The sequence below is a fragment of the Oncorhynchus mykiss genome, chromosome 20, assembly GCF_013265735.2.
Source record: "Oncorhynchus mykiss isolate Arlee chromosome 20, USDA_OmykA_1.1, whole genome shotgun sequence".
NCBI classification, from domain to species: Eukaryota; Metazoa; Chordata; class Actinopteri; order Salmoniformes; family Salmonidae; genus Oncorhynchus; species Oncorhynchus mykiss.
Window position 1 is genome coordinate 12,959,227 of NC_048584.1, and position 23,671 is coordinate 12,982,897.

General features: G+C 44.1%; 1 protein-coding gene across 2 annotated transcripts; it reads left to right on the forward strand.

The window, feature by feature from the left end:
- The first annotated feature begins 654 nt into the window (after positions 1-654).
- Positions 655-16,470, forward strand: LOC110499002 (poly [ADP-ribose] polymerase tankyrase-2). Of its 2 annotated transcripts, XM_021575783.2 has the most exons (26): positions 655-1,293; positions 1,824-2,048; positions 2,326-2,421; positions 2,629-2,665; positions 2,772-2,847; positions 3,039-3,133; positions 3,264-3,330; positions 3,495-3,681; positions 3,881-4,002; positions 4,175-4,266; positions 4,427-4,505; positions 5,265-5,436; positions 5,563-5,642; positions 5,780-5,925; positions 6,086-6,251; positions 6,504-6,723; positions 10,343-10,452; positions 11,513-11,701; positions 12,382-12,717; positions 12,903-13,023; positions 13,272-13,369; positions 13,477-13,551; positions 14,208-14,313; positions 14,506-14,692; positions 14,942-15,098; positions 15,320-16,470. In XM_021575783.2, the coding sequence occupies exons 1-26, from the start codon at positions 1,008-1,010 to the stop codon at positions 15,380-15,382; spliced, it is 3,588 nt and encodes a 1,195-aa protein (XP_021431458.2). In that variant the 5' UTR covers positions 655-1,007; the 3' UTR covers positions 15,383-16,470. The 2 variants fall into 2 exon arrangements, with proteins under 2 accessions (XP_021431458.2, XP_021431459.2); XM_021575784.2 differs by lacking the exon at positions 11,513-11,701.
- The last annotated feature ends 7,201 nt before the right edge of the window (positions 16,471-23,671 follow it).

The window sequence follows — 23,671 nt, forward strand, 5'->3', positions numbered from 1 at the left end:
GTGCCGTGCAAATACAGTGCATTATAGAGAAGTAATGCACGCTCTAGAATGCCCTTCAAGCCAATCAGAAACAATTATTTTTTTTAAATCCCATAGTATAATTATGCAATAATGCATGAGGGGGTGCGGTATATGGACAGAATACCACGGCTAAGTGCTGTTCTTCGCACAACGCAATGCGGAGTGCCTGGATACAGCCTTTAGCCATGGTATATTGTCCATATACCACAACCCCCTGAGGTGCCTTATTACTATTATAAACTTGTTACCAATGTAATTAGAACTGCAACACTCCTTATCATTTAGTGCCCCATAAAAGTACACCAAAAATAGATTCTACAGACCCCACTGAGTACTCCCAACCCCACTTTTACATTGGCACAAATTATACTTTTTTCAATTTAAGCCCACTATTGTCAACATACCACTCTGAACATTATATTTTTCAATATGGTCTTAAAATAATGTTAACAACTTTCGATTTGATTTGTAATTCTCCATAAATTCATTCTTGCATTTGTTTATAAGCACACAAAAAAAATCGTCATTGATTAAAATGTAATATATTTTGAATTAGTTGTCCACCTTGCAATGTTTTGAAATGCAGGATTTCATTTTGAAGGTTCCTCATTACCATAGGAAAGTGACGTCATCGTTAGTGCTGCAAGCAGAATAGCAGTCCTGTTATTTGGGGCGTACAACCACCCTTTGTGAGGCTTTCAATATTACATAATTAATGAATTGCTTTGTGCAATTATAATGGGGTTCGGTATGGATCGATATTTTGGTAGATGACGTATCTGCAACATGATAGAAGCTCCAAGCCGCAGCCTACAGGCTGATTTTAATGTGGACTGGGTATGGGATGCTTATTTGACAGCGCACTGATGTTCTCGTTGCCAGGAAGGATTTGACTCTGACAGTCATATTTGTTGTCGATGTCATTCATCGCGATTTTCATGTTTTGTAACGATATGCGATAAATTCGCAGAAACTCTTCCTTTTTCATGGCCTCGGTGGCAAGGTTTTGGGGGTCTGCAAACACAAATTCCAAGCTCTACATTTACGAAAATACCACACCACTTATGTCCACCCGACAGTGTTCAAGGGTAATGGGCTTGGGTGGTGTCTCCCCGGGAGTAGATTCACCCGGGTCCGGCGAGCCGAACAGGGAGATCTTCGAGGCCTGCAGAAACGGAGATGTGGAGAGCGTGAGGAGGCTTGTCACACCGGAGAATGTAAACAGTAGAGACACCGCCGGCAGAAAATCCACCCCGCTGCATTTCGCTGCTGGTAAGAACAGTTGATAGATACAATGTTGCTAGGCGCAGGAAACATCTCGCTACAATGTTCCACACTGCAAATGTAACAAATATAGTAACTAATATAGCAGACAATGTAACAAGACACGCTGTACAGTTAATAGTTTATTGTAACAGAATAATCCAGACACAAAGGCTGTACAATGTGCATCCACAATACATTCCCTAATATCAAGTTGATTCATAAAGGACTTATTTCGAGGATTTACTATTTTATTATCTTATGTTATATTACACCTGCTATTGATGTATCAATGCATTTATTAATAAGCAGTAACAGTCATTTTCCAATTAAGAAAATGAAGAAAAAAAAGCATAATAACTAAGTAGGTATGTTTATGCATAGTCACTAAGTAGGTATGTTTATGCATAGTCACTAAGTAGGTATGTTTATGCATAGTCACTAAGTAGGTATGTTTATGCATAGTCACTAAGTAGGTATGTTTATGCCTCTCTGTGGACCAGGTGCATCTATAAATCCATACCGTCTCTCTTATTCAGGATTTGGCCGCAGGGATGTGGTGGACTACCTACTACAAAACGGAGCCAACGTGCATGCCCGGGATGAGGGAGGCCTCGTATCACTCCACAACGCCTGCTCCTTCGGCCATTCTGAGGTGGTCAACCTGCTCCTGCACCATGGGGCCGATGCCAACTCCAGGGACAACTGGAGTTACACACCCCTCCACGAGGCCGCCATAAAGGGGAAGAGCGACGTCTGCATAGGTACAGTTGGATTCTGGCCTGCCTGTGAGGCTGTCCCCTTGGGGGAAAATATGCATTGTTTAAGCACAGTGACTGTTCTCTTATGGCTTCGAGTATCATGGTCTCATCTCCAGAACAATCCGTCATAGATACGTCTGTCTGTAACATGCTTTCAGGACCACTTTTGTAAAAGCCAAGTATGGCAACATTGGTGTGCCCTCTCCATATTGTTGGTGTAGAACATAAGCTATTTGTTGATATATTGTAAATGCTGATATGGGTGAATTTGGTGTTGTAGTGCTCCTGCAACATGGAGCTGAGCCAACGATTCGTAACACAGATGGGAGGACAGCGCTGGACCTGGCTGAGGAGTCCACTAAAGCAGTGCTGACCGGTGAGTGGGAGGAACATGTTCCTCACAAGCACTTTAGAAGCACCGAATTGCATGATTGCATCTATTTTGGGCATGGGAACAGACTGAAACTGTTCCTCTGGGAACCAAGAGTGACAGAACACGCAGTTGAATGAATCAAAATGGTGAAGAACAAGAGTTATCTTGGAATACATGGGCTAATATGTTTCCACACTTTCCTAATCACAGGTGAATATAGAAAAGATGACCTGCTAGAAAGTGCAAGGTGGAGTATATCTCAGATTTTTAAATGGCCACCATTCAGATGCCTTGCAATCAACTGTGACCATTATTGTGCTCTACATGTTCTAATACATGTGATGCTTTCATAGGAGTGGGAATGAAGACAAGTTGATGGCCCTGCTAACACCATTGAATGTGAACTGTCATGCCAGTGACGGTCGGAAGGTAATTCACGTGCTCTCCTAAACTATTCATGAACAGACAACATTTTCCATCGCCTCTCTAAAATTCCAAATGCACTAAAATGAGGTAAAAGACAGATAGTCGTGCCCAAAACATGTTACTAACAAAGAGTGTGTCAGTCTGGACAAACAAACAAATCCCTTTCGAATGGTCCTTTGTGGTGTATCTTTCAGTCCTCCCCTCTGCATCTGGCTGCTGGCTACAACCGTGTGAAGACAGTGCAGCTGCTGTTAAAGCATGGGGCTGACGTCCATGCTAAAGACAAAGGGTACGACTTGGTCTCTGTCCTTTCGTCATCCTCGTTGAATCAGCATCGTATGCTGCAGGGAAGGCATTGTATGTCTTTCCAATACTGTGCCAGCAAGTTCTCTGATGGATGACTCTCTCTGATGTTTCAGTGATCTGGTGCCCCTTCATAACTCCTGTTCCTATGGACATTACGAAGTCACTGAGATTTTAGTAAAGGTTTGTCTGAAACACATTCTTCCTGTATTTAGCTTATGTATTTTTGTGTCACTGTATATAAAATGTACATTTCTTAACCCAGAGGCCCATTGAACATTCAAATGCTCATTGTACAAGTCTTGTTTGACCCCTGTCTCTCCATCGCTCCTCCCTTGGTAATGCAGCACGGCGCCTGTGTGAATGCCATGGACCTGTGGCAGTTCACCCCCCTGCACGAAGCCGCCTCTAAGAATAGGGTGGACGTGTGCTCCCTGCTCGTCAGCTACGGAGCCGACCCCACTTTCCTAAACTGCCACAACCAGAGCGCCATTGACCTGTCTCCCACTTCGCAGCTCAAAGAACGCCTGGCCTGTAAGCTGTGTATATTTTTCCCTCTTTTTCATTGTTCCTATTCTTTATGAACCTTGTTTTTTTGCTTGGAGGTCGTCTACAATACTCTAGTAAAACTGAATGAAACAAATTATTTTAGGCAAGGGGCAACACCTTGATAATGAGTCCTGTTCTCCCTATGCAATAGCTGACACACTCTGACCTCTTGTGTCTGTGACAGATGAGTTCAGAGGTCATGCCTTGCTCCAGGCAGCACGTGAAGCTGACCTGCCCCGCCTAAAGAAGCACCTGTCACTGGAGACCATGACCTTCAAGCATCCCCTTACGCATGAAACCGCACTGGTAAGACACCTCACTACTGAGTTGCCAACGTACTGCAGATAGTGTTGCTGCAGATTATACAGTCAATGAATTGCAGTGCTAGTATCCCATATATTGTTTTACATTTCTGGGTTACTCTGTGTTTGCCTTTCGTCTAAGCAGTGTTTTAAGATCTAAGATATGTTTTTAACAGCACTGTGCAGCGACATCTCCCTATCCCAAGAGAAAACAAGTGTGCGAGTTACTGCTGAGGAAAGGGGCCAACGTGAATGAGAAGACTAATGAGTGAGTAGTGCAAAGTGTGTCAGTCATTGACCCTTATCCCACAAGCAATTACCAGTCACTTTACTCTTACCGTTGTTGATATGACAGATATAAATTAGTCTGAATGCTCTGATAAGAGATTAGAACCACTTTAACTTGTTTGTGATGTAATCTGTCCAAGCTTCCTGACCCCCTTGCACCTGGCTTCTGAAAAGTCACACAACGACATAATCGAGGTGTTGGTGAAACATGAGGCAAAGGTAAGGTTCAGGTGTTATCAGAGCGTTATTAATAGTATAAAGATCAAGCCAACATGAGTATTTGCTTAATGGCCTATGATTCAGCGAGTGTGTGTGTGTGTGTGTGTGTGTGTGTGTGTGTGTGTGTGTGTGTGTGTGTGTGTGTGTGTGTGTGTGTGGTAATGGTGCATCAGGGCTCTAAATGCATCCTTAGTGCTCCCAACTTTAGAGTTAGGAGCACAAAATAATATCTAGGAATATATTTTGGTATTGATTGAAATGAAGCAAGAGATCAATCAGTCATTCAGTCATTCATGCTACGATCATTGATCTTCTAAAGAAGCTATACCTTGTCCTTTCTTTCTGTGCCTCCAAATGTTTAAATATACTTGGCTGTTAGCTAGCTAGCTAATGAGGTAACATGACTGAACAAGGTGTAAACAAATGCCTGTGAGTGGTTTTGGAACGACCCGCGACATGGTTTATGAACAGGCCCTAAAAAGTCACTTTTTGGTCAGGCACTCAGAAACAACTGCACAGCGGAAGCCTATCTTTACAACAGTTTTTATCTGGGCAATTTTTTTTCTTCTCCTGGTCGCACTGGTGCTCCCAAAATAAAATGTCAGGTCGACACAGGATATATCTAGGAGCATATGCAACCAAAATGGTCACACTTTAGAGCCCTCGGTGCAATGCATGTGATTCTTGATAATACGAAGTGTCAATATTTGATTGTGTCTGTCCCTATAAAATAAATGAATTAGTATTATCTCCCTATAGGTCAATGCCCTGGATAACCTGGGCCAGACAGCTCTGCACCGTGCGGCCCACTGTGGCCACCTCCAGACCTGCCGTCTGCTGCTGAAATCAGGCTGCGACCCCCTCGTCATGTCTCTACGGGGTTTCTCTCCATCCCAAATGGGCAATGAGAGGGTGCAGGAGATACTGCATGGTAGGCTGGAAACAGCTAGGAGTATGTTACACGAACAGACAGGAACCTGGCTTGGGATGATCATTCTGGGTGGAAATATTTGCTCCCGTTTCAAGTGTCAATAAATGTCTTATGTATGTCTTTCAGAGGGAACTCTGATTGGAAACTCAGATGTGGACTGGCAGTTGCTAGAAGCCTCCAAGTCTGGAGATTTGGAGATTGTTGAAGTAACTATCTCCAATACATTTTGGCATAATCTGACCAATCAATGCTCTATTGTTATAATACTCATGTTACAAATGATTGATTTCAAATGGTAACAGTAGTCTTCGTGGTAACATGTCTGCTGTATTTATGTTTGCAGAAGCTGTGTACCATGCAGAATGTGAACTGTAGGGATGTAGAGGGCCGTCAATCCACCCCGCTCCACTTTGCGGCGGGGTATAACCGTGTGTCTGTGGTGGAGTACCTTCTACTGCATGGGGCTGACGTCCATGCCAAAGACAAAGGGTGAGCACAGGTCCTGACTTAGGCCAGGAGCTTTTCCCGGTCAGGTGATTTGGTCAGGAAAAACGCAAGGCTCTACCTATTCTCCAATGGGCCTGTGTCAGACTCGTCGCTCAGAAGGGTAATGTGTGTCCGTCTCTCTCTCGCGCTCTGTCTCCTGCAGTGGCCTGTTCCCCCTACACAATGCCTGCTCCTACGGTCACTATGAGGTGGCTGAATTGCTGGTCATCCACGGGGCTCTGGTCAACATAGCTGACCTGTGGAAGTTTACCCCTCTGCACGAGGCCGCCGCCAAGGGAAAATACGCGATCTGCAAACTGCTGCTGCAGGTAAGGAGTTTGTTTCCCAGAGTTTGTTTCCCTCTTACAGATTAGTGCTAGTTTATTTTCAACTGTGTTGGATCATCTACATAGCCACTTGGATTGGAATGATTTAGAGTCATCACTTACCCTGAAAACAATTGCGTTTGAATTTCGAGAAACCAGACACATCCTAATCCTGTGCAGTAGAACACATACTATAGAGCCTTCCGATTCTAGCACAGATGATCTAAACACACACCCCTATCACTCCCTTCCCAGCACGGTGCAGACCCGACCAAGAAGAACCGAGATGGGAGCACTCCACTGGACCTGGTGAAGGATGGGGACACTGACATGCAGGACTTGCTAAGAGGAGACGCTGCCCTGCTGGACGCAGCCAAGAAGGGCTGTCTGGCCCGGGTCGAGAAGCTCTGCAGCCCCGATAATGTTAACTGTAGAGACGCACATGGACGGCACTCTACACTGCTACACCTGGCAGGTCAGTCAGCGCGCTGGAGCTTTCTGTAAGGACAGTGATCTTGAACCCTAGTCATTGAGAGCTTCAGTGTGTACAAGCCGTTGTTCCAACCCAACATTCACAAGTTTAAGGGTTTAGAATGTTTATTGAGAAATGTAATGGATGTGAGAATGAGGATTCGCGGGGGGTGTTGGGAATGGACCGGGTGAAGCCGAGGGCTGCAGATGAAGGATCCAGGGGGGTGGACTCGGTAGAGTTTGGCTTGGAGTCCCAGGTTGACCTCATCGGGCCGTGGATGTTAGGCTGTTGTTCTTCCCTCGCCCACTTCCAGGGCGAGGTAGGAAGGAATGATTTTTAAATGGACCACCCTTGGCAGGAAATTCTACACTCGTTCATCCCGAGATGATTGTGTTTTCAGCCACCGGTAGCTTGTGGGTGCTTTATATGTGCTACAGTCAATTATGAGTGCATGTCTACTTATATTAAACATATACTTTTTAACATACACCTATTGTATGAAAGCTGGCAAATTAATTAGCTAACTAACGTTAGCCTGCCTAGCTGGAACTTCTGAAGAAGTAAAATGTTTTATTTCTACAATTACCAAAAGATAACCAAACAAAAACCATTTTACGAGACGTGTTTGTGCCGTCATGTGTATTAGTAGCACAATTTCTAACTTATTTGCGTTCATTTTAACTTACCTAACTTACTTATATGTTGACTACTCCAATGATGTTGTTTTTAAGTTTTCGCTGACTTTTCTTAGCGGATGTACAATCGCCGCAAATTGAATTATGGGGAGTTTCAGGCCTTGGAGTGAACATAATTGTACACTCGGAAAGCCGACTAAAAACGAGGAAGGTGGGGCTTACGTTGCAAACTTACCTTGCTTGGCTAATCATTTGGACCGCCCTCCAAGATGGCGACGGAGATTCCCCCAAGGGCATAAGGCAAGGACAAGGGTGTGTCTTTTAAGTGTTTGAACCGCAGCCTTAAAAGACACACCCTCGATTTGCGACGATTGTACATCCGCTAAGAAAAGACGGCGAAAACTTAAAAACAACATCAATGGACAAGTCAACATACAAGCGTAAGTAAAAACAAATGCAAATACAGTTGGAGACGGAAGTATACGAACACAATCATTAAAGCTAATTTTTCAACCACTCCACACATTTCTTGTTAACAAACTATAGTTTTGGCAAATCGGTTAGGACATCTACTTTGTGCATGACACAAGTCATTTTTCTAACAATTGTTTACAGACAGATTATTTCACTTATAATTCACTGTAATTCCAGTTGCTCAGAAGAGCTTGCAAAATTCCATGGCTTTAGAAGCTTCTGATATGCTAATTGACATCATTTGAATCAATTGGAGGTGTACCTGTGGATTTATTTCAAGGCCTACCTTCAAACTCAGTGCCTCTTTGCTTGACATCATTGGGAAATCAAACGAAATCGGCCAAGACCTCAGAAAATAAATTGTAGACCTCCGCAAGTATGGTTCATCCTTGGGAGCAATTTCCAAAAGCCTGAAGGTACCACGTTCATCTGTACAAACAATAGCACGCAAGTATAAACACCATGGGACCACGCATCCATCATACCGCTCAGGAAGGAGACGCGTTCTGTCTCCTAGAGATGAACGTACTTTGGTGCGAAAAGTGCAAATCAATCCCAGAACAACAGCAAAGGACCTTGTGAAGATGCTGGAGGAAACAGGTACAAAAGTATCTATATCCATAGTAAAACGAGTCCGATATACACATAACCTGAAAGGCCGCTCAGCAGGGAAGAAGCCACTGCTCCAAAAAAAGCCAGACTACGGTTTGCAACTGCACATGGGGACAAAGATCATACTTTTTGGAGAAATGTCCTCTGGTTTGGCCATAATGACCATCGTTATGTTTGGAGGAAAAAGGGGGAAGCTTGCAAGCCGAAGAACACCATCCCAACCGTGAAGCATAGGGGTGGCAGCATCATGTTGTGGGGGTGCTTTGCTGCAGGAGGGACTGGTGCACTTCACAAAATAGATGGCATCATGAAGAGGGAAAATTGTGTGGATATATTGAAGCAACATCTCAAGACATCAGTTAAAGCTTGGTCGCAAATGGGTCTTCCAAATGGACAATGACCCCAAGCATACTTCCAAAGTTGTGGCAAAATGGCTTAAGGACAACAAATGCAAGGTATTGGAGTGGCCATCACAAAGCCCTGACCTCAATCATATAGAACATTTGTGGGGAGAACTGAAAAAGCGTGTGCGAGCAAGGAGGCCTACAAACCTGACTCAGTTACACCACCTCTGTCAGGAGGAATGGGCCAAAATTCACCCAACTTATTGTGGGACGCTTGTAGAAGGCTAACCGAAACGTTTGACCCAAAGTTAAACAATTTATTTTAAGTGATCCTAACTGACCTAAGACAGTGAATTTTTACTAGGATTTCAATGTCAGGAATTGTGAATGTATTTGACGAAGGTGTATGCAAACTTCCAACTTCAACTGTAAGTTAGAAATTGTTGTAAGGGATTTCCTCCTCTTCGTCTGAAGAGGAGAGGCGAGAAGGATCGGAGGACCAGTATGCGGCGTGGTAAGTGTCCATGGTTATTTTAATTAGAAATACTAAACATGAAGACGACTGAATACAAAAACAATAAACGTGGAACGAACGAAACCCAAAACAGTACCGTGTGGTGAAAAACACAGACACGGAAACAAACACCCACAAACACACAGTGAAACCCAGGCTACCTAAGTATGATTCTCAATCAGAGACAACTAATGACACCTGCCTCTGATTGAGAACCATACTAGGCCGAAACATAGAAATCCCCAAATCATAGAAAATAAACATAGACTGCCCACCCCAACTCACGCCCTGACCAAACTAAATAATGACAAAACAACGGAAATAAAGGTCAGAACGTGACAATTGTGCTACTAATGCACATGACGGCACAAATACGTCTCATAAAAAGTAAAAATGTTTTTGGGAAATTATTGAAAAACATTTTCCTTCTTCAGAAGTTCCAGCTAAGCAGGCAATGTTAGTTCGCAAATTAATTTGCTAGCTATCATAAAGTAGGCGTGTATTAAAAATGATATATTTAATATAAGTAGACATGCACTCATAATTGACTGTAGCACATATACAGCACCCACAAGCTACCGGTGGCTGAAAACACAATCATCGCGGGACGAACAAGTGCCAAATTTCCGGCCAAGGGTGGTCCATTTAAAAAATCATTCCTTCCTCCCTCGCTCCTTGCCCTGCAAGTGTATACTCGTCAGACATCACGATACGTCATCAGAAGTGTCCCCTTAATTTGAGGGCTGAGGGGATAGGGTGTGTCTTTTAAGTGTTTGGACCGTAGCCATAGTGTTGCCAACGGGAATGGAGGCTGTTTGGCAGCTGGTGCTTGTTCCGTTACTAGGGAGTTGTGTTCAAGGCAATTAGTTTAAATGTTGCATTTCAAGTCTGGTCTTCTCTCCTGAATTTGATTGATTCAACTAACTTATCATTAACGCCTGAAAAGCCGGCAGACCATCAGGACGGGACTACGGATTTAGGAGAATAGCATTTTCAGATCATTGTCTCTTCTGATTAAACTAATTATGTGTCTATTGTGTCAGCTGGCTACAACAACCTGGAGGTAGCAGAGTACCTGCTTCAGCATGGAGCAGAGGTCAACTCCCAGGACAAGGGAGGACTCATCCCCCTGCACAACGCTGCCTCCTACGGGGTGAGTCCCAGTTACCCTAATCTACTGTACACACTCACAGCACAATCACACTCTAAAGGTGTCCATTGAGTCTTCCTACTACCTGTACGGTATGATTTTCTCAGAGACACCAAAAGTAAACAGGATGTCTAGAGACTTGATTGATGTGCCTAGGTTTTTCTGTGGTTGTTGAAAGAGTCAGTGCCTCGTACTCGGCACACCAAACACTCACCAAGATCCTTGTCAAAGGCTTCTTTAAAAATGTAACCAGGAATTGGTTTCAGAGATTAAGCACACCTTTGAATAAAAATTGGCATCTTCTGCGGCCTTCACAACAAGCTCCTTTAAAAAAAAAAAAATGTAATCATGAATTGGTTTCAGTGATGAGGGGTGAAGTATGTATGTTGGCCAAATGATTAGCACTCATGTCTCTATGACACAAAACACTGTTGGAAACAAAAGGCCAGTAGATTGCTTTGATCAGACCCTTGAGAAACGAGGAGCTCATCACACCACAGTCCTCCCCGACCGCCTGGTGCTTGCTCTAACTACACACACAGATTGGGTCATCTCAAATAAGCAGTTGGTGTAAATACTTCAAAGTACTACTTAAGTCGTTTTTTGGGGGTATCTGTACTTTGGTTTACTATTGATATTTTTGACAAATGCTACTTTTACTTCACTACATTCCTGGAGAAAATAATGTACTTTTAATAGATTTCCCATGACACTCAAAAGTACTCGTTACATTTTGAATGGCTAGCGTGACAGGAAAATGGTCCAATTCACCTACAGCCTCTGATCTGGCGGACTCACTAAACAATATGCCTGAGTGTTGGAGTGTGCCCCTGGTTTTCCGTAAATAAAAAAAACAAGAAAATGGTGTCATCTTGTTTGTTTAATATAGTGTTTTTCACCTCAACCTAGATTTTAGAAGAGAAAGGGTGAATTAACTAGTAGAGGTCTTGCCTAGTAGAAGTCCTATATCTGAGTCTGAGATGCAAGTTGACCAAAAGAACGAGAGAAAGTTACAAGACACGAACCAAGAGCCAAGTGGAGTCCAATGTGTTCTCATTTGCAGCATGTGGATGTGGCTGCTTTGCTCATCAAGTACGACGCATGCGTGAACGCCACAGATAAGTGGGCGTTCACTCCACTGCACGAGGCAGCGCAGAAAGGGAGGACCCAGCTGTGTGCCCTGCTATTGGCTCATGGGGCCGACCCCGCCCTCCGCAACCAGGAAGGCCAATCACCGCTGGACCTCGTCACGGTATCCGTCCACACACACTTGCTATCCTGTCTCTGAGCTGACAACCTCTCCCCAACACGGGATTGTGTGGGAAGGGGTAGCATAATCTGTCATCCTCACAGCCACCACACTCACCTGTTTCTCATGTCTACTGCTCTTGGATACATGAAATCCCTCAAATCACAACAACACCCTGACATTGTATATTGTGCTTGTGATTCGTGTTAACAGCATGTTAAACATCACCTACATAGTCTTGTTTGGAATTCTTTCCAGAGTTTCGCTGTTGTTGAGGAGATTCAATGTCTCTCAATGCTCGTTTCTACACTCTCACATGGCCTGACCTTCACCAGCAACTACTGGGTGACATGACCTCTTTCTAAATAGAAGAGAGGACCTGTCTCTGTCTCTGGCAATGAAATGCCTGGAAAGTTCTCTCTCTCATCACACATTGCTAAATGACTTGAATGTACTATATGCATGTCAAGGGTTTGCTCACATAGGAGCATGTAGCCTTATTCATACTTTCTATGCGTTATTGATGTGTTGGCAACGGTCGCTAATGCAGTCTAATCGTGTTCCTTTGCATGGTTGTACTGTGATTGAGTCGTCAATATTTTGTGTCATTCTTCATTTCTCCTCCACGACTTGGTAAATTAGGGACAATGCCTCTTTCTCCTTTCTATCTTTTCTTTCTACAGGTGGACGATGTTCGTGCCTTGTTGACAGCGGCCATGCCACCTTCAGCCCTGCCCGGTTGCTATAAACCCCAGGTAATCCGTATGTCTGCCCCTGTAGGGGTGGTGGTCCCCCCCAGCCTCTCAGCCAGCTCCACACCCCTGTCCACCTTGGCCTCCAGCAACAGTCTGGACAATCAGGCCACTGCCTCCACCTTCCCTGAGCTACCCGCTCTCCTGGGGCCCTCTGGGGCTGTGGGCACGGACAAGAAGGAGGGTCCAGGTGTGGATCTGAGTATCGGACAGTTCCTCAACAACCTTGGACTGGAACACCTACTAGAGATCTTTGAAAGAGAGCAGGTAAGCTGAACCCCAAAACGCAGCTCGCTTAAGTCTGATAACTTAGATAAACCTCTTTTTATATAAAAAGCTTCAAGGATGTCTTCAGCATCGGATGTTCCACAATAGGCCTATGAAGCATTACTTAAGATGCTGAAGGTGAGATCTGGCATTATTTTAAAGTTCACCCTTTTCTCTTTTTGAAGATCACACCGGATGTCCTGGTAGAGATGGGACACAAGGAGCTGAGAGAGATCGGTATCAATGCCTACGGACACAGACACAAGATTATCAAAGGAGTAGAGAGACTCACTAGCGGACCTCAAAGTACGTTTACACACTACAGGACCCATGCTGTTGTCCATAACACAGGTTCACTTCAAATGTATGTTAGTGTGTTTAGCATTTAACGACGTGTTTTCCAAGGGCTGTTAGTGAATGCAACCATCAAAGATTTAGATTTTGACTTGATCTTCGTGTATGAAAGGGCAGTGTGCTTCGATTGAAGTTCACATCCTGAGTGAAGTTTTGAACTACTGCAATAGTAAAAAGAAGTTCACGTTCCTGTGATGCAGGTTTGAACCCGTACCTTGCGTTGAACACGGCGAACAGTGGGACTATACTAATAGATCTGGCGTCGGACGACAAGGAGTTTCAGTTGGTGGAGGAGGAGGTACAACCAACAAGATGACTCGCTATCAAACTCTTACATCTTATTGATCATATCTTGTTGTAAATTAGATAATGTTGACTCGAATTTTGAGTCTTGTTTTTGAACAGTTGCAGAGTACGATCAGAGGGCACAGAGATGGAGGGCTTGCTGGAGGGGTTTTCAACAGATACAACATTGTTAAGGTACAGTTGGCTGGTTTCTATCCACATAAGGAAGGCAAAGCTCTGTTTTATTCTGTCAAATCAAATCAAATGTATTTATTTAGCCCTTCTTACATCAGCTGATATCTCAAAGAGGTGTACAGAAACCCAGCCTAAAACCCCAATCAGCAAGCAATGCAGGTGTAGAAGCACGGTGGCTAGGAAAAACTCCCTAGAAAAGCCAAAACCTAGGAAGAAACCTAGAGAGGAACCAAGCTATGAGGGGTGGCCAGTCCTCTTCTGGCTGTGCTGGGTGGAGATTGTAACAGAACATGGCCAAGATGTTCAAATGTTCATAGATAACCAGCAGGGTCAAATAATAATAACCACAGTAGTTGTCGAGGGTGCAGCAAGTCAGCACCTCAGGAGTAAATGTCAGTTGGCTTTTCATAGCCGATCATTAGGAGTATCTCTACCGCTCCTGCTGTCTCTAGAGAGTTGAAAACAGCAGGTCTGGGACAGGTAGCACGTCCAGTTTAACCTAGTTAATGGAAGTCTAGTTAATGGAAGTCATTATTCAACTGCACATTCAGATGATGTTATAACAACTTTATTAACCACCATTAACCATATTCTCTTATCCCTGCTTTGAGAGAAAGGTATTGTTAATTCACTAATTTTTCCCTCTTGATCTGCAGATCCAGAAAGTGTGCAACAAGAAGCTTTGGGAGAGGTACACCCATCGAAGGAAGGAGGTCTCCGAGGAGAATCACAATCACTCCAATGAACGGATGTTGTTTCACGGTAAGAGAATAATATACAGAATAGCACCGCCCACATTCCAATGAGAACCCATCATCCGTGACACTCCAGAAACCACTTGGGTCATGTTGTGTTCGTGGTTGATCTTTTTTTGCGTGCTTAAGTGTTTTAGACACTCAGAAATCCTATTTACAAGTGCTCAGTCCAGCATTCATGCCGCTCTTGATCCAACAGGTTCGCCGTTTGTCAACGCCATCCTCCACAAGGGTTTTGATGAGAGGCATGCTTACAAAGGCGGCATGTTCGGCGCAGGCATCTACTTTGCTGAGAACTCGTCTAAGAGTAACCAGTACGTCTACGGGATAGGAGGCGGTACAGGCTGCCCTCTGCACAAAGACCGGTCCTGCTACGTGTGCCAACGGTAAACCAGCCACCCAGTCCTTTGATGTTTCTCTACCACAGTAAACCATATCAAAGCTGAGGTCTTAGTCACCACAGTACAACTGAACCAAGCCATAGCTGGGCGCTAATAACACTCCAATGAGAGTTTCACAACGTTAAGAAAGAATGGCTCAAATGTGTCAAGTGGATTGATTGAATGGAGGTTCCTTCCTGGCATCACATGTGGCGTGATGTCTGATTGTCTGTGATGGGTTCTATGGGTCTTCAGGCACCTGCTGTTCTGCAGGGTGACCCTGGGCAAGTCCTTCCTGCAGTTCAGTGCCATGAAGATGGCCCACTCCCCTCCAGGACACCACTCTGTCACAGGGAGGCCCAGTGTCAACGGACTGTCACTGGCAGAGTATGTCATCTACAGAGGAGAGCAGGTACGGTAACTAGTGGCTTTGGCATATTGCATTAGTGTGTGACTTTCATTTTGACACTAACTACTGAAGTCACAGGATTGTCATTCTTTGTTATCAGCCTTACATTACATTTTTAATACTGCTCCTCTTGGATCTAATGTGTTAATTGTATGGTAGCATGCCCTTATGACTACCAAGCTGTTCAAATTGACTTGATCTGACACCTGTGTCATTTACTCTAGGCCTATCCAGAGTATTTGATCACCTATCAGATATTAAAGCCCGATGCCTCTGTGGATGGATAGAAGTGGAACGGAGGAAGGAAGAGCAACAAGTTAATTGTACAGAAGAACATCTCAGCCTGTTTCTGTTATGTTCAGGGCAGCAACAGCTTTACTAAATGCATGCACAAACAGATGTATTTATTTTTTCCTCCATTTGAAGCATTTCCATCTGTAGCCATTCTAACAAATGCTGTGCAGGACAACTACAACTGGCTAATGTCTAACTGTAATTCAAAAAAACTTCTGTGTTATAGTAGTTATTTTCTGGAGACATTGTGTATTTATTTTTTGGTACTAGCGTGTTAATTTATTTACATTTTTATGCCCAAGTTATTGTAAATGAATGACCCATAGAATATGTATTCCATCAACCAGCAGTCAAAATCAGTGTTTTCAAAGTCTGCCTTGTGGGGATGTCTGGGTCATATTTATTAGGGCACATGGTAGCAAAAAATGTTTCAAAAGTTGTGGAATGGAAAATTAATGTTTATTGGACAAGCCTAGGTGGTCACTCCCTGTTTCAGTCTGTTTTCTTCCATTGGTGCCTATTGCCTAATGGCTTATTTATCCAGTATTGTAAATCAGGACACAATTTCAGATCATTATCCTGTTAGAAGGTGTATTGTTTGGTCTACAGTGACAGTTAAAAGATCAGGATCAGTGTCCTTTCATTCAGTAATGGTGGCCGCAGCAAAGTCTTCAAATTTGAGGACTCCTAAATTGTCATAAATTGCCCCTCCACGAAGTCTGTTTTGCTTTGAAAGCTGTTTGTTTTACACACCAGACAAGGGTGACGAGACTACGCAGAGAAAACAAAACATGTAGTTTGTCAATTTACCTCGGTCAGTGTTTGGATGCGCTGTGAGAACCGTGTCTATCATTTGAAATAATGTGAAGTTAATTTACACTAATATGCTGTGGTTGCGTGATGTTCTCGCAGCACTTTGTTCCTTTTGCATGATATTCCTGTCTGATTAACTCTCGTTAGAGTTGTACGTCATGTTTGAACAGTGTTTGCTTAGTGCTAATTGGATGCATCATGGCTGGATCTGGGTGGGAATAATCTCCACACAAAACAGCCACATCAAAATAAATGAACTATTTGTGAATCCTTGGTTGTAAATGGTTTGTAGTCTACTGTAAAAAAAAAAAAAAATTGTAGTTGCATGTAATTACTTATGGACCAAACGTTGCGTTGTCTGTTTTTGTAGGTAGTGGAATAACTATCATTGTTAATTACACATGTTTCACTTGTCAGTATGATGTCTCCCAAGATAGTGTACGATTAGCCATACGAGCATACTACATACTTAAACTACTTAATTGCATACTCATTTCGACGTTTGATCTAGTAGAATTAACTGGTCTTTTACGACTCAAGTTTGACAACCGCTGATAATCAGATAAATTGACGCGCTGTACCAAAATGAACGAATGGCAGGAGTCACAGCAATCACGCATTAGATGACGCATTCGAATTACTATTTTCGAAATGTCACAGCCTACTATAAACTTTTGTTTTTTGCACACTATTTAGTAGGCTAGTATGGACATTATACATACAGTCTTCCTCTCTACCTAGGCTACTGCTTTCCTGCCGCATTGTTTTCATGAGACGTTGAGTGTCCGACAATGGCACTCTTCAGTTCAAGATGTTTTGACATGCAAGAGAAGACATTTGGGCCGTAGGAGTGGGCTTGTTACAGTTTAATGTAGTTTAACCTTTTGTCCGACCTGAATTGAGATGTACACTACAAAGCGGAATAGAGGAATTATTGATCAATTCTAAGTTCAATTTGGGATAACCATTGACAAGAAGGTGGCTCACCTTTTAGCCAGGCAGTGGAGAGCCGGGGCGAAAGTAACACGCCCATCTTCTCATAACACAGAAACTAGTGAAGTCAACACGTTGCTAATGTGGAGGTCAACCAGCATATGCACTACCGTTCAAAAGTTTGGGGTCACGTAGAAATGTCCTTGTTTTTGAAAGAAAAGTACATTTTCCGTCCATTAAAATAACAGAAAATTGACCAGAAATACAGTGTAGACATTGTTAATGTTGTAAATGACTATTGTAGCTGGCAATGGCAGATGTTTAATGGAATATCTACATAGGCGTACAGAGGCCCATTATCAGCAACCATCACTCCTGTGTTCCAATGGCACGTTGTATTTAGCTAATCCAAGTTTATAATTTTAAAAGGCTAATTGATCATTAGAAAAACCTTTTGCAATTATGGTAGCACAGCTGAAAACTGTTGTCCTGATTAAAGAAGCAATAAAATTGTCCTTCTTTAGACTAGTTGAGTATCTGGAGCATCAGCATTTGTGGGTTCGATTACAGGCTCAAAATGGCCAGAAACAAATAACTTTCTTCTGGAACTTGTCAGTCTATTCTTGTTCTGAGAAATGAAGGCTATTCCATGTGAGAAATTGCCAAGAAACTGAAGATCTCATACAACACTGTGTACTACTCTCTTCACAGAATGGCGCAAACTGGCTCTAACCAGAATAGAACGAGGAATGGGAGGCCCCGGTCCACAACTGAGCAAGAGGACAAGTACAGTAGAGTGTCTAGTTTGAGAAACAGACACCTCACAAGTTCTCAACTGGCAGCTTCATTAAATAGTACCCGCAAAACACCAGTCTCGACGTCAACAGTGAAGAGGCGACTCTGGCCTTCTAGACAGTTGCAAAGAAAAAGCCATGTCTCAGATTGGCCAATAAAAAGAAAAGATTAAGATGGGCAAAAGAACACAGACACTGGACAAAGGAACTTTGCCTAGAAGTCCAGCATCCCGGAGTCGCCTCTTCTCCACTACAGCCCTTTGAGGTTAATGGGGGCCTGTTCGGCCCACCTTTTCCTGTAGTCTACGATCAGCTCCTTTGTCTTGCTCACATGAGGGAGAGGTTGTTGTTTCCAAGCCCAGTGGATACACTACTAGGGTTGAAAACACCGGCAAATTATTGGCCAAGGGTGATGCTCCACCCTTTTCCTCCTCTATGTTTGATACACCCACTACGGCTGTGGAGGTCATGTCAGCTGGTTTTGTCAGCTGGTTATTGTCATACAAAAGACTGCTGGTATCACGGTAATTTACCATTAATTAACAGAAATGAGTTTAGCATCTCCAGGTCTCCATGCATACAAGCTGCATACAAGCCTCTGATGCACGCTTTTAAAACATCTAGATGCACTGCAGCACTTAATGCAGCTGGTGGCCACACCAGATACTGACTGTTACTTTTTTTTTGACCCCCACCACATTATTCCATTTCTGTTTGCCACATGTCTGTGGAACTTGTTCAGTTTATGTCTCAGTTGTTGAATCTTATGTTCATACACATATTTACTCATGTTTGCTGAAAATTAACGCAGTTGACAGTGAGAGGACATTTCATTTTTTGCTGAGTTTACATTATCACAGTGGTGTTGGCAGTCACAATGTAAGTAACCTAATGTATGTCCCTCTAACTCCGCTGAATGCCTCTGTTGATCCTACAGCTATTGTGTACAGTAATCATGTGCCTTGTATACAGTAATCATTGCACTGAGGCAGTGTGACCTAGTAGTAAGTCCACTGTGTTCAGCTCACCCTGCACCCTGCACACATCAGCTTACATATATAAATAACAATGTCATGTCTACTTCTGATAAGCCTCCAAGTAATGCAATAAAAACAATCAAGCATCGCAGAAAAGGGCTAAAAATAGCCCACATTAACATTTGTAGCCGAAGAAACAAGGTCCATTAAATCAATAACTTGCTAGTAAGAGATAGCATTCATATTCTCTGAAACGCACTTAGATAATACCTTTGATGACACAGTGGTAGCAATACATGGTTATAACATCTACAGAAAAGACAGAAATGCCAATGGGGGTGATGTTGTGGTGTATATTCAGGGCCACATTCATGTAAAGCTTAGAGAGGATCTCATGTTAAATACTGTTGAAGTAATATGGATACAGGTTAATCTGCCTCACCTAAAGCCCATTCTGGTGGGAAGCTGCTATAGACCACCATGTGCTAACAGTCAGTATCTGTATAATATGTGTGAAATGCTTGACAATGTATGTGGTATTAACAGAGAGCTATATTTTCTGGGTGAACTAAATATTGACTGTCTTTCATCCAGCTGGCCATTCAGCAAAAAGCTTCAAACTGTAACCAGTGCCTTCAACCTGGTTCAATCAACCTACCAAGGTATTTACAAATAGCAAACAGGAATGAAATCATCAACATGCATTAGTAAATCCATCGGATGTAGTGATCACAATATAGTAGCCATATGTAGGAAGGCTGGGCATAATATGGTGTATAAGAGGTCATACAATAAGTTTTGTAGTGATTCCTGTGTTGATGATGTAAAGAATATTTGCTAGCCTGTGGTGTGTAATGAGGAGCAACCAGAAGCTGCACTTGACACTTATGAAATTGTTTATTCCAGTTTCCAATAAGCATGTACCCATTAAGAAAATTACTGTCACGTTCGTCGTATACAGTACATAATGAGCGGACCAAGGCGCAGCGTGAGGAGAGTCAAAGAATAAACAAATGTGCAGAACAAAACAATATCCCACAAACGCAGGTGAGAAAAGGACCACACTAAGTATGATCCGCAATTAGAGGCAACGATCAGCTGCCTCCAATTGGGAACCATACTCACACCAACATAGAAATTCAAGACTAGAACACCCCCTAGTCACGCTCAGATCTATTGCACCATAGAGAACCCAAGGGCTCTCTATGGTCAGGGCGTAACAGAACCCCCCCCCCCCCAAAGGTGCGGATTCTGACCGCAAAACCTGAACCTGGATGGGGAGGGTTAGGGTGGGCAACTAGCGTTGTGGCGGCTCCGGTGTGGGACATAGCCCCCGCTCAGACCGCTGATCTGACCACTGGGACTGGACGCCGTGCCCGGACTGGACACCGGCGCAGAGGAAGACTCCGGCCCGTGGACCGTTGCTGGAGGCTTTGGACTGAGCCGTCACTGGAAGCTCTGGACTGTGAACCGTCGCTGGAGACTCCGGACTGTACACACCACTGGTGGACGAGTGCGGGGAGCCGGCACAGGACGTACCGGGCTGGGGAGGCGCACAGGAGGCCTGGTGCATGGAGCCGGCACAGGTGGCACCAGACTGATGACACGCTCTTCAGGGCGAGTGCGGGGAGCCGGCACAGAATGTACCGGGCTGGGGAGGCGCGCTTAAGGCCTGGTGCGTGGAGCCGGCACAGGTGGCACCGGACTGATAACATGCTCTCAGGGCAAGTGAGGGGAGCCGGCACAGGACGTACCGGGCCGGGGAGGTGCACTGGAGGCCTGGTGCGTGGAGCCGGCACAGGTGGCACCGGACTGATTACACGCTCTTCAGGGTGAATGCTGTGCAGAATACACCTAACCAACATCTCTCTCCGATCTCCCTCCTACAACAGCTCCATCGACTCCCCAACGGTCTCTGGCTCTCTCCCCGGCTCGACTGACAGCCACTTGTGCCCCCCCACCAAAAGATCTTGGGGTTTCTGTGGCCGTGGACCCCGGCGTCGTCGCTGTCCTCCTTGGTGACTCCCGCCAAGGAAAGGTCTCGCATCCACCCATTATTTCCTCCCATGTCCAGCTCTCCTTTACCTCCATGGTACGCTGCTTGGTCCTGTAGTGGTGGGATATTCTGTCACGTTCGTCATATACATGAGCGGATCAAGGCGCAGTGTGAGTAGAGTTCCATATACACTGCTCACAAAAATAAAGGGAACACTTAAACAACACAATGTAACTCCAAGTCAATCACACTTCTGTGAAATCAAACTGTCCACTTAGGAAGCAACACTGATTGACAATAAATTTCACATGCTGTTGTGCAAATGGAATAGACAACAGGTGGAAATTATAGGCAATTAGCAAGACACCCCCAATAAAGGAGTGGTTCTGCAGGTGGTAACCACAGACCACTTCTCAGTTCCTATGCTTCCTGGCTGATGTTTTGGTCACTTTTGAATGCTGGCGGTGCTTTCACTCTAGTGGTAGCATGAGACGGAGTCTACAACCCACACAAGTGGCTCATGTAGTGCAGCTCATCCAGGATGGCTCATCAATGCGAGCTGTGGCAAGAAGGTTTGCTGTGTCTGTCAGCGTAGTGTCCAGAGCATGGAGGTGCTACCAGGAGACAGGCCAGTACATCAGGAGATGTGGAGGAGGCCGTAGGAGGGCAACAACCCAGCAGCAGGACCGCTATCTCCGCCTTTGTGCAAGGAGGAGCAGGAGGAGCACTGCCAGAACCCCACAAAATGACCTCCAGCAGGCCACAAATGTGCATGTGTCTGCTCAAACGGTCAGAAACAGACTCCATGAGGGTGGTATGAGGGCCCGACGTCCACAGGTGGGAGTTGTGCTTACAACACCGTGCAGAACGTTTGGCATTTGCCAGAGAACACCAAGATTGGCAAATTCGCCACTGGCGCCCTGTGCTCTTCACAGATGAAAGCAGGTTCACACTGAGCACGTGACAGACATGACAGAGTCTGGAGATGCCGTGGATAACGTTCTGCTGCCTGCAACATCCTCCAGCATGACCGGTTTGGCGGTGGGTCAGTCATGGTGTGGGGTGGCATTTCTTTGGTGGGCCGCACAGCCCTCCATGTGCTCGCCAGAGGTAGCCTGACTGCCATTAGGTACCGAGATGAGATCCTCAGACCCCTTGTGAGACCATATGCTGGTGCGGTTGGCCCTGGGTTCCTCCTAATGCAAGACAATGCTAGACCTCATGTGGCTGGAGTGTGTCAGCAGTTCCTGCAAGAGGAAGGCATTGATGCTATGGACTGGCCCGCCCGTTCCCCAGACTTGAATCCAATTGAGCACATCTGGGACATCATGTCTCGCTCCATCCACCAACGCCACGTTGCACCACAGACTGTCCAGGAGTTGGCGGATGCTTTAGTCCAGGTCTGGGAGGAGATCCCTCAGGAGACCATCCGCCACCTCATCAGGAGCATGCCCAGGCGTTGTAGGGAGGTCATACTGGCATGTGGAGGCCACACACGCTACTGAGCCTCATTTTGACTTGTTTTAAGGACATTACATCAAAGTTGGATCAGCCTGTAGTGTGGTTTTCCACTTTAATTTGGAGTGTCACTCCAAATACAGACCTCCATGGGTTGATAAATTTGATTTCCATTGATAATTTTTGTGTGATTTTGTTGTCAGCACATTCAACTATGTACAGAAAAACGTATTCAATAAGAATATTTCATTCATTCAGATCTAGGATGTGTTATTTTAGTGTTCCCTTTATTTTTTTGAGCAGTGTATTTATTAAAGTGAACCTTCAAAAAAAAAAAAGAATAAACAAAATCATACTCGCACCAACATAGAAATTCAAGACTAGAACACCCCCTAGTCACGCTCTGACCTATTGCACCATAAAGAACCCCAAAGGCTCTCTATGGTCAGGGCGTGACAATTACTGTAAAAACTTAAATCCCCATGGATTAATGAGGAATTGAACATTTTATGGTTGAGAGGGATGAGGCAAAGGAATAGAAAATAAGTCTGTTTGCACAACCGATTGGAAAACGTACTGCAAATTTCGAAATCTTGACTAAACTGAATAAAAAGAAGAAGAAACTATTCTATGAAACAAAGATGAAATGATAGTAAAAACTCTTTGGAGCATCTTAAATGAAATGTTGGCCAAAAAGGAAAACTCAGCTCCATCATTCATTGAATCAGTTGGCTCATTCATCACAAAAGCCACTGATATATCCAAATACTATAATACTTTTTTTCATTGGCAAGATTAGAAAGCTTGACATGCCAGCAACAAACATTGACACTACACTGATCAAATTATGAAAGACAAGCATTGTAATATTGAGTTCCGTCTATCAACAATGACAAGCCACCAGGGTCCGACAACTAGGATGGAAAATTACTGAGGATAATAGCGGACGATATTGCCACTCATATTTGCCATATCTTCAATCAAAGCCTACAAGAAAGTGTGTGATCTCAAGCCTGGATAGAAGCAAAAGTCATTCCGCTACCCAAGAATAGTAAAGCCCGCTTTACTGTCTCAAATAGCCAACCAATCAACCTGTTACCAACTCTTAGTAAACTTTTGGAAAAAATAGTGTTTGACCAGATACAATGCTATTTTACTGTAAACAGTAGATAGTGAGAGCTGTTTTGCTAGACTTCAGTGTGGCTCTTGACATTATTGATCATAGTCTGCTGCTGGAAAAATTGACTAAAGACTTTCAGCACACTTATAGGGAAGGACATTCAACACACAGGGTGTTCTTTAATGGAAGCC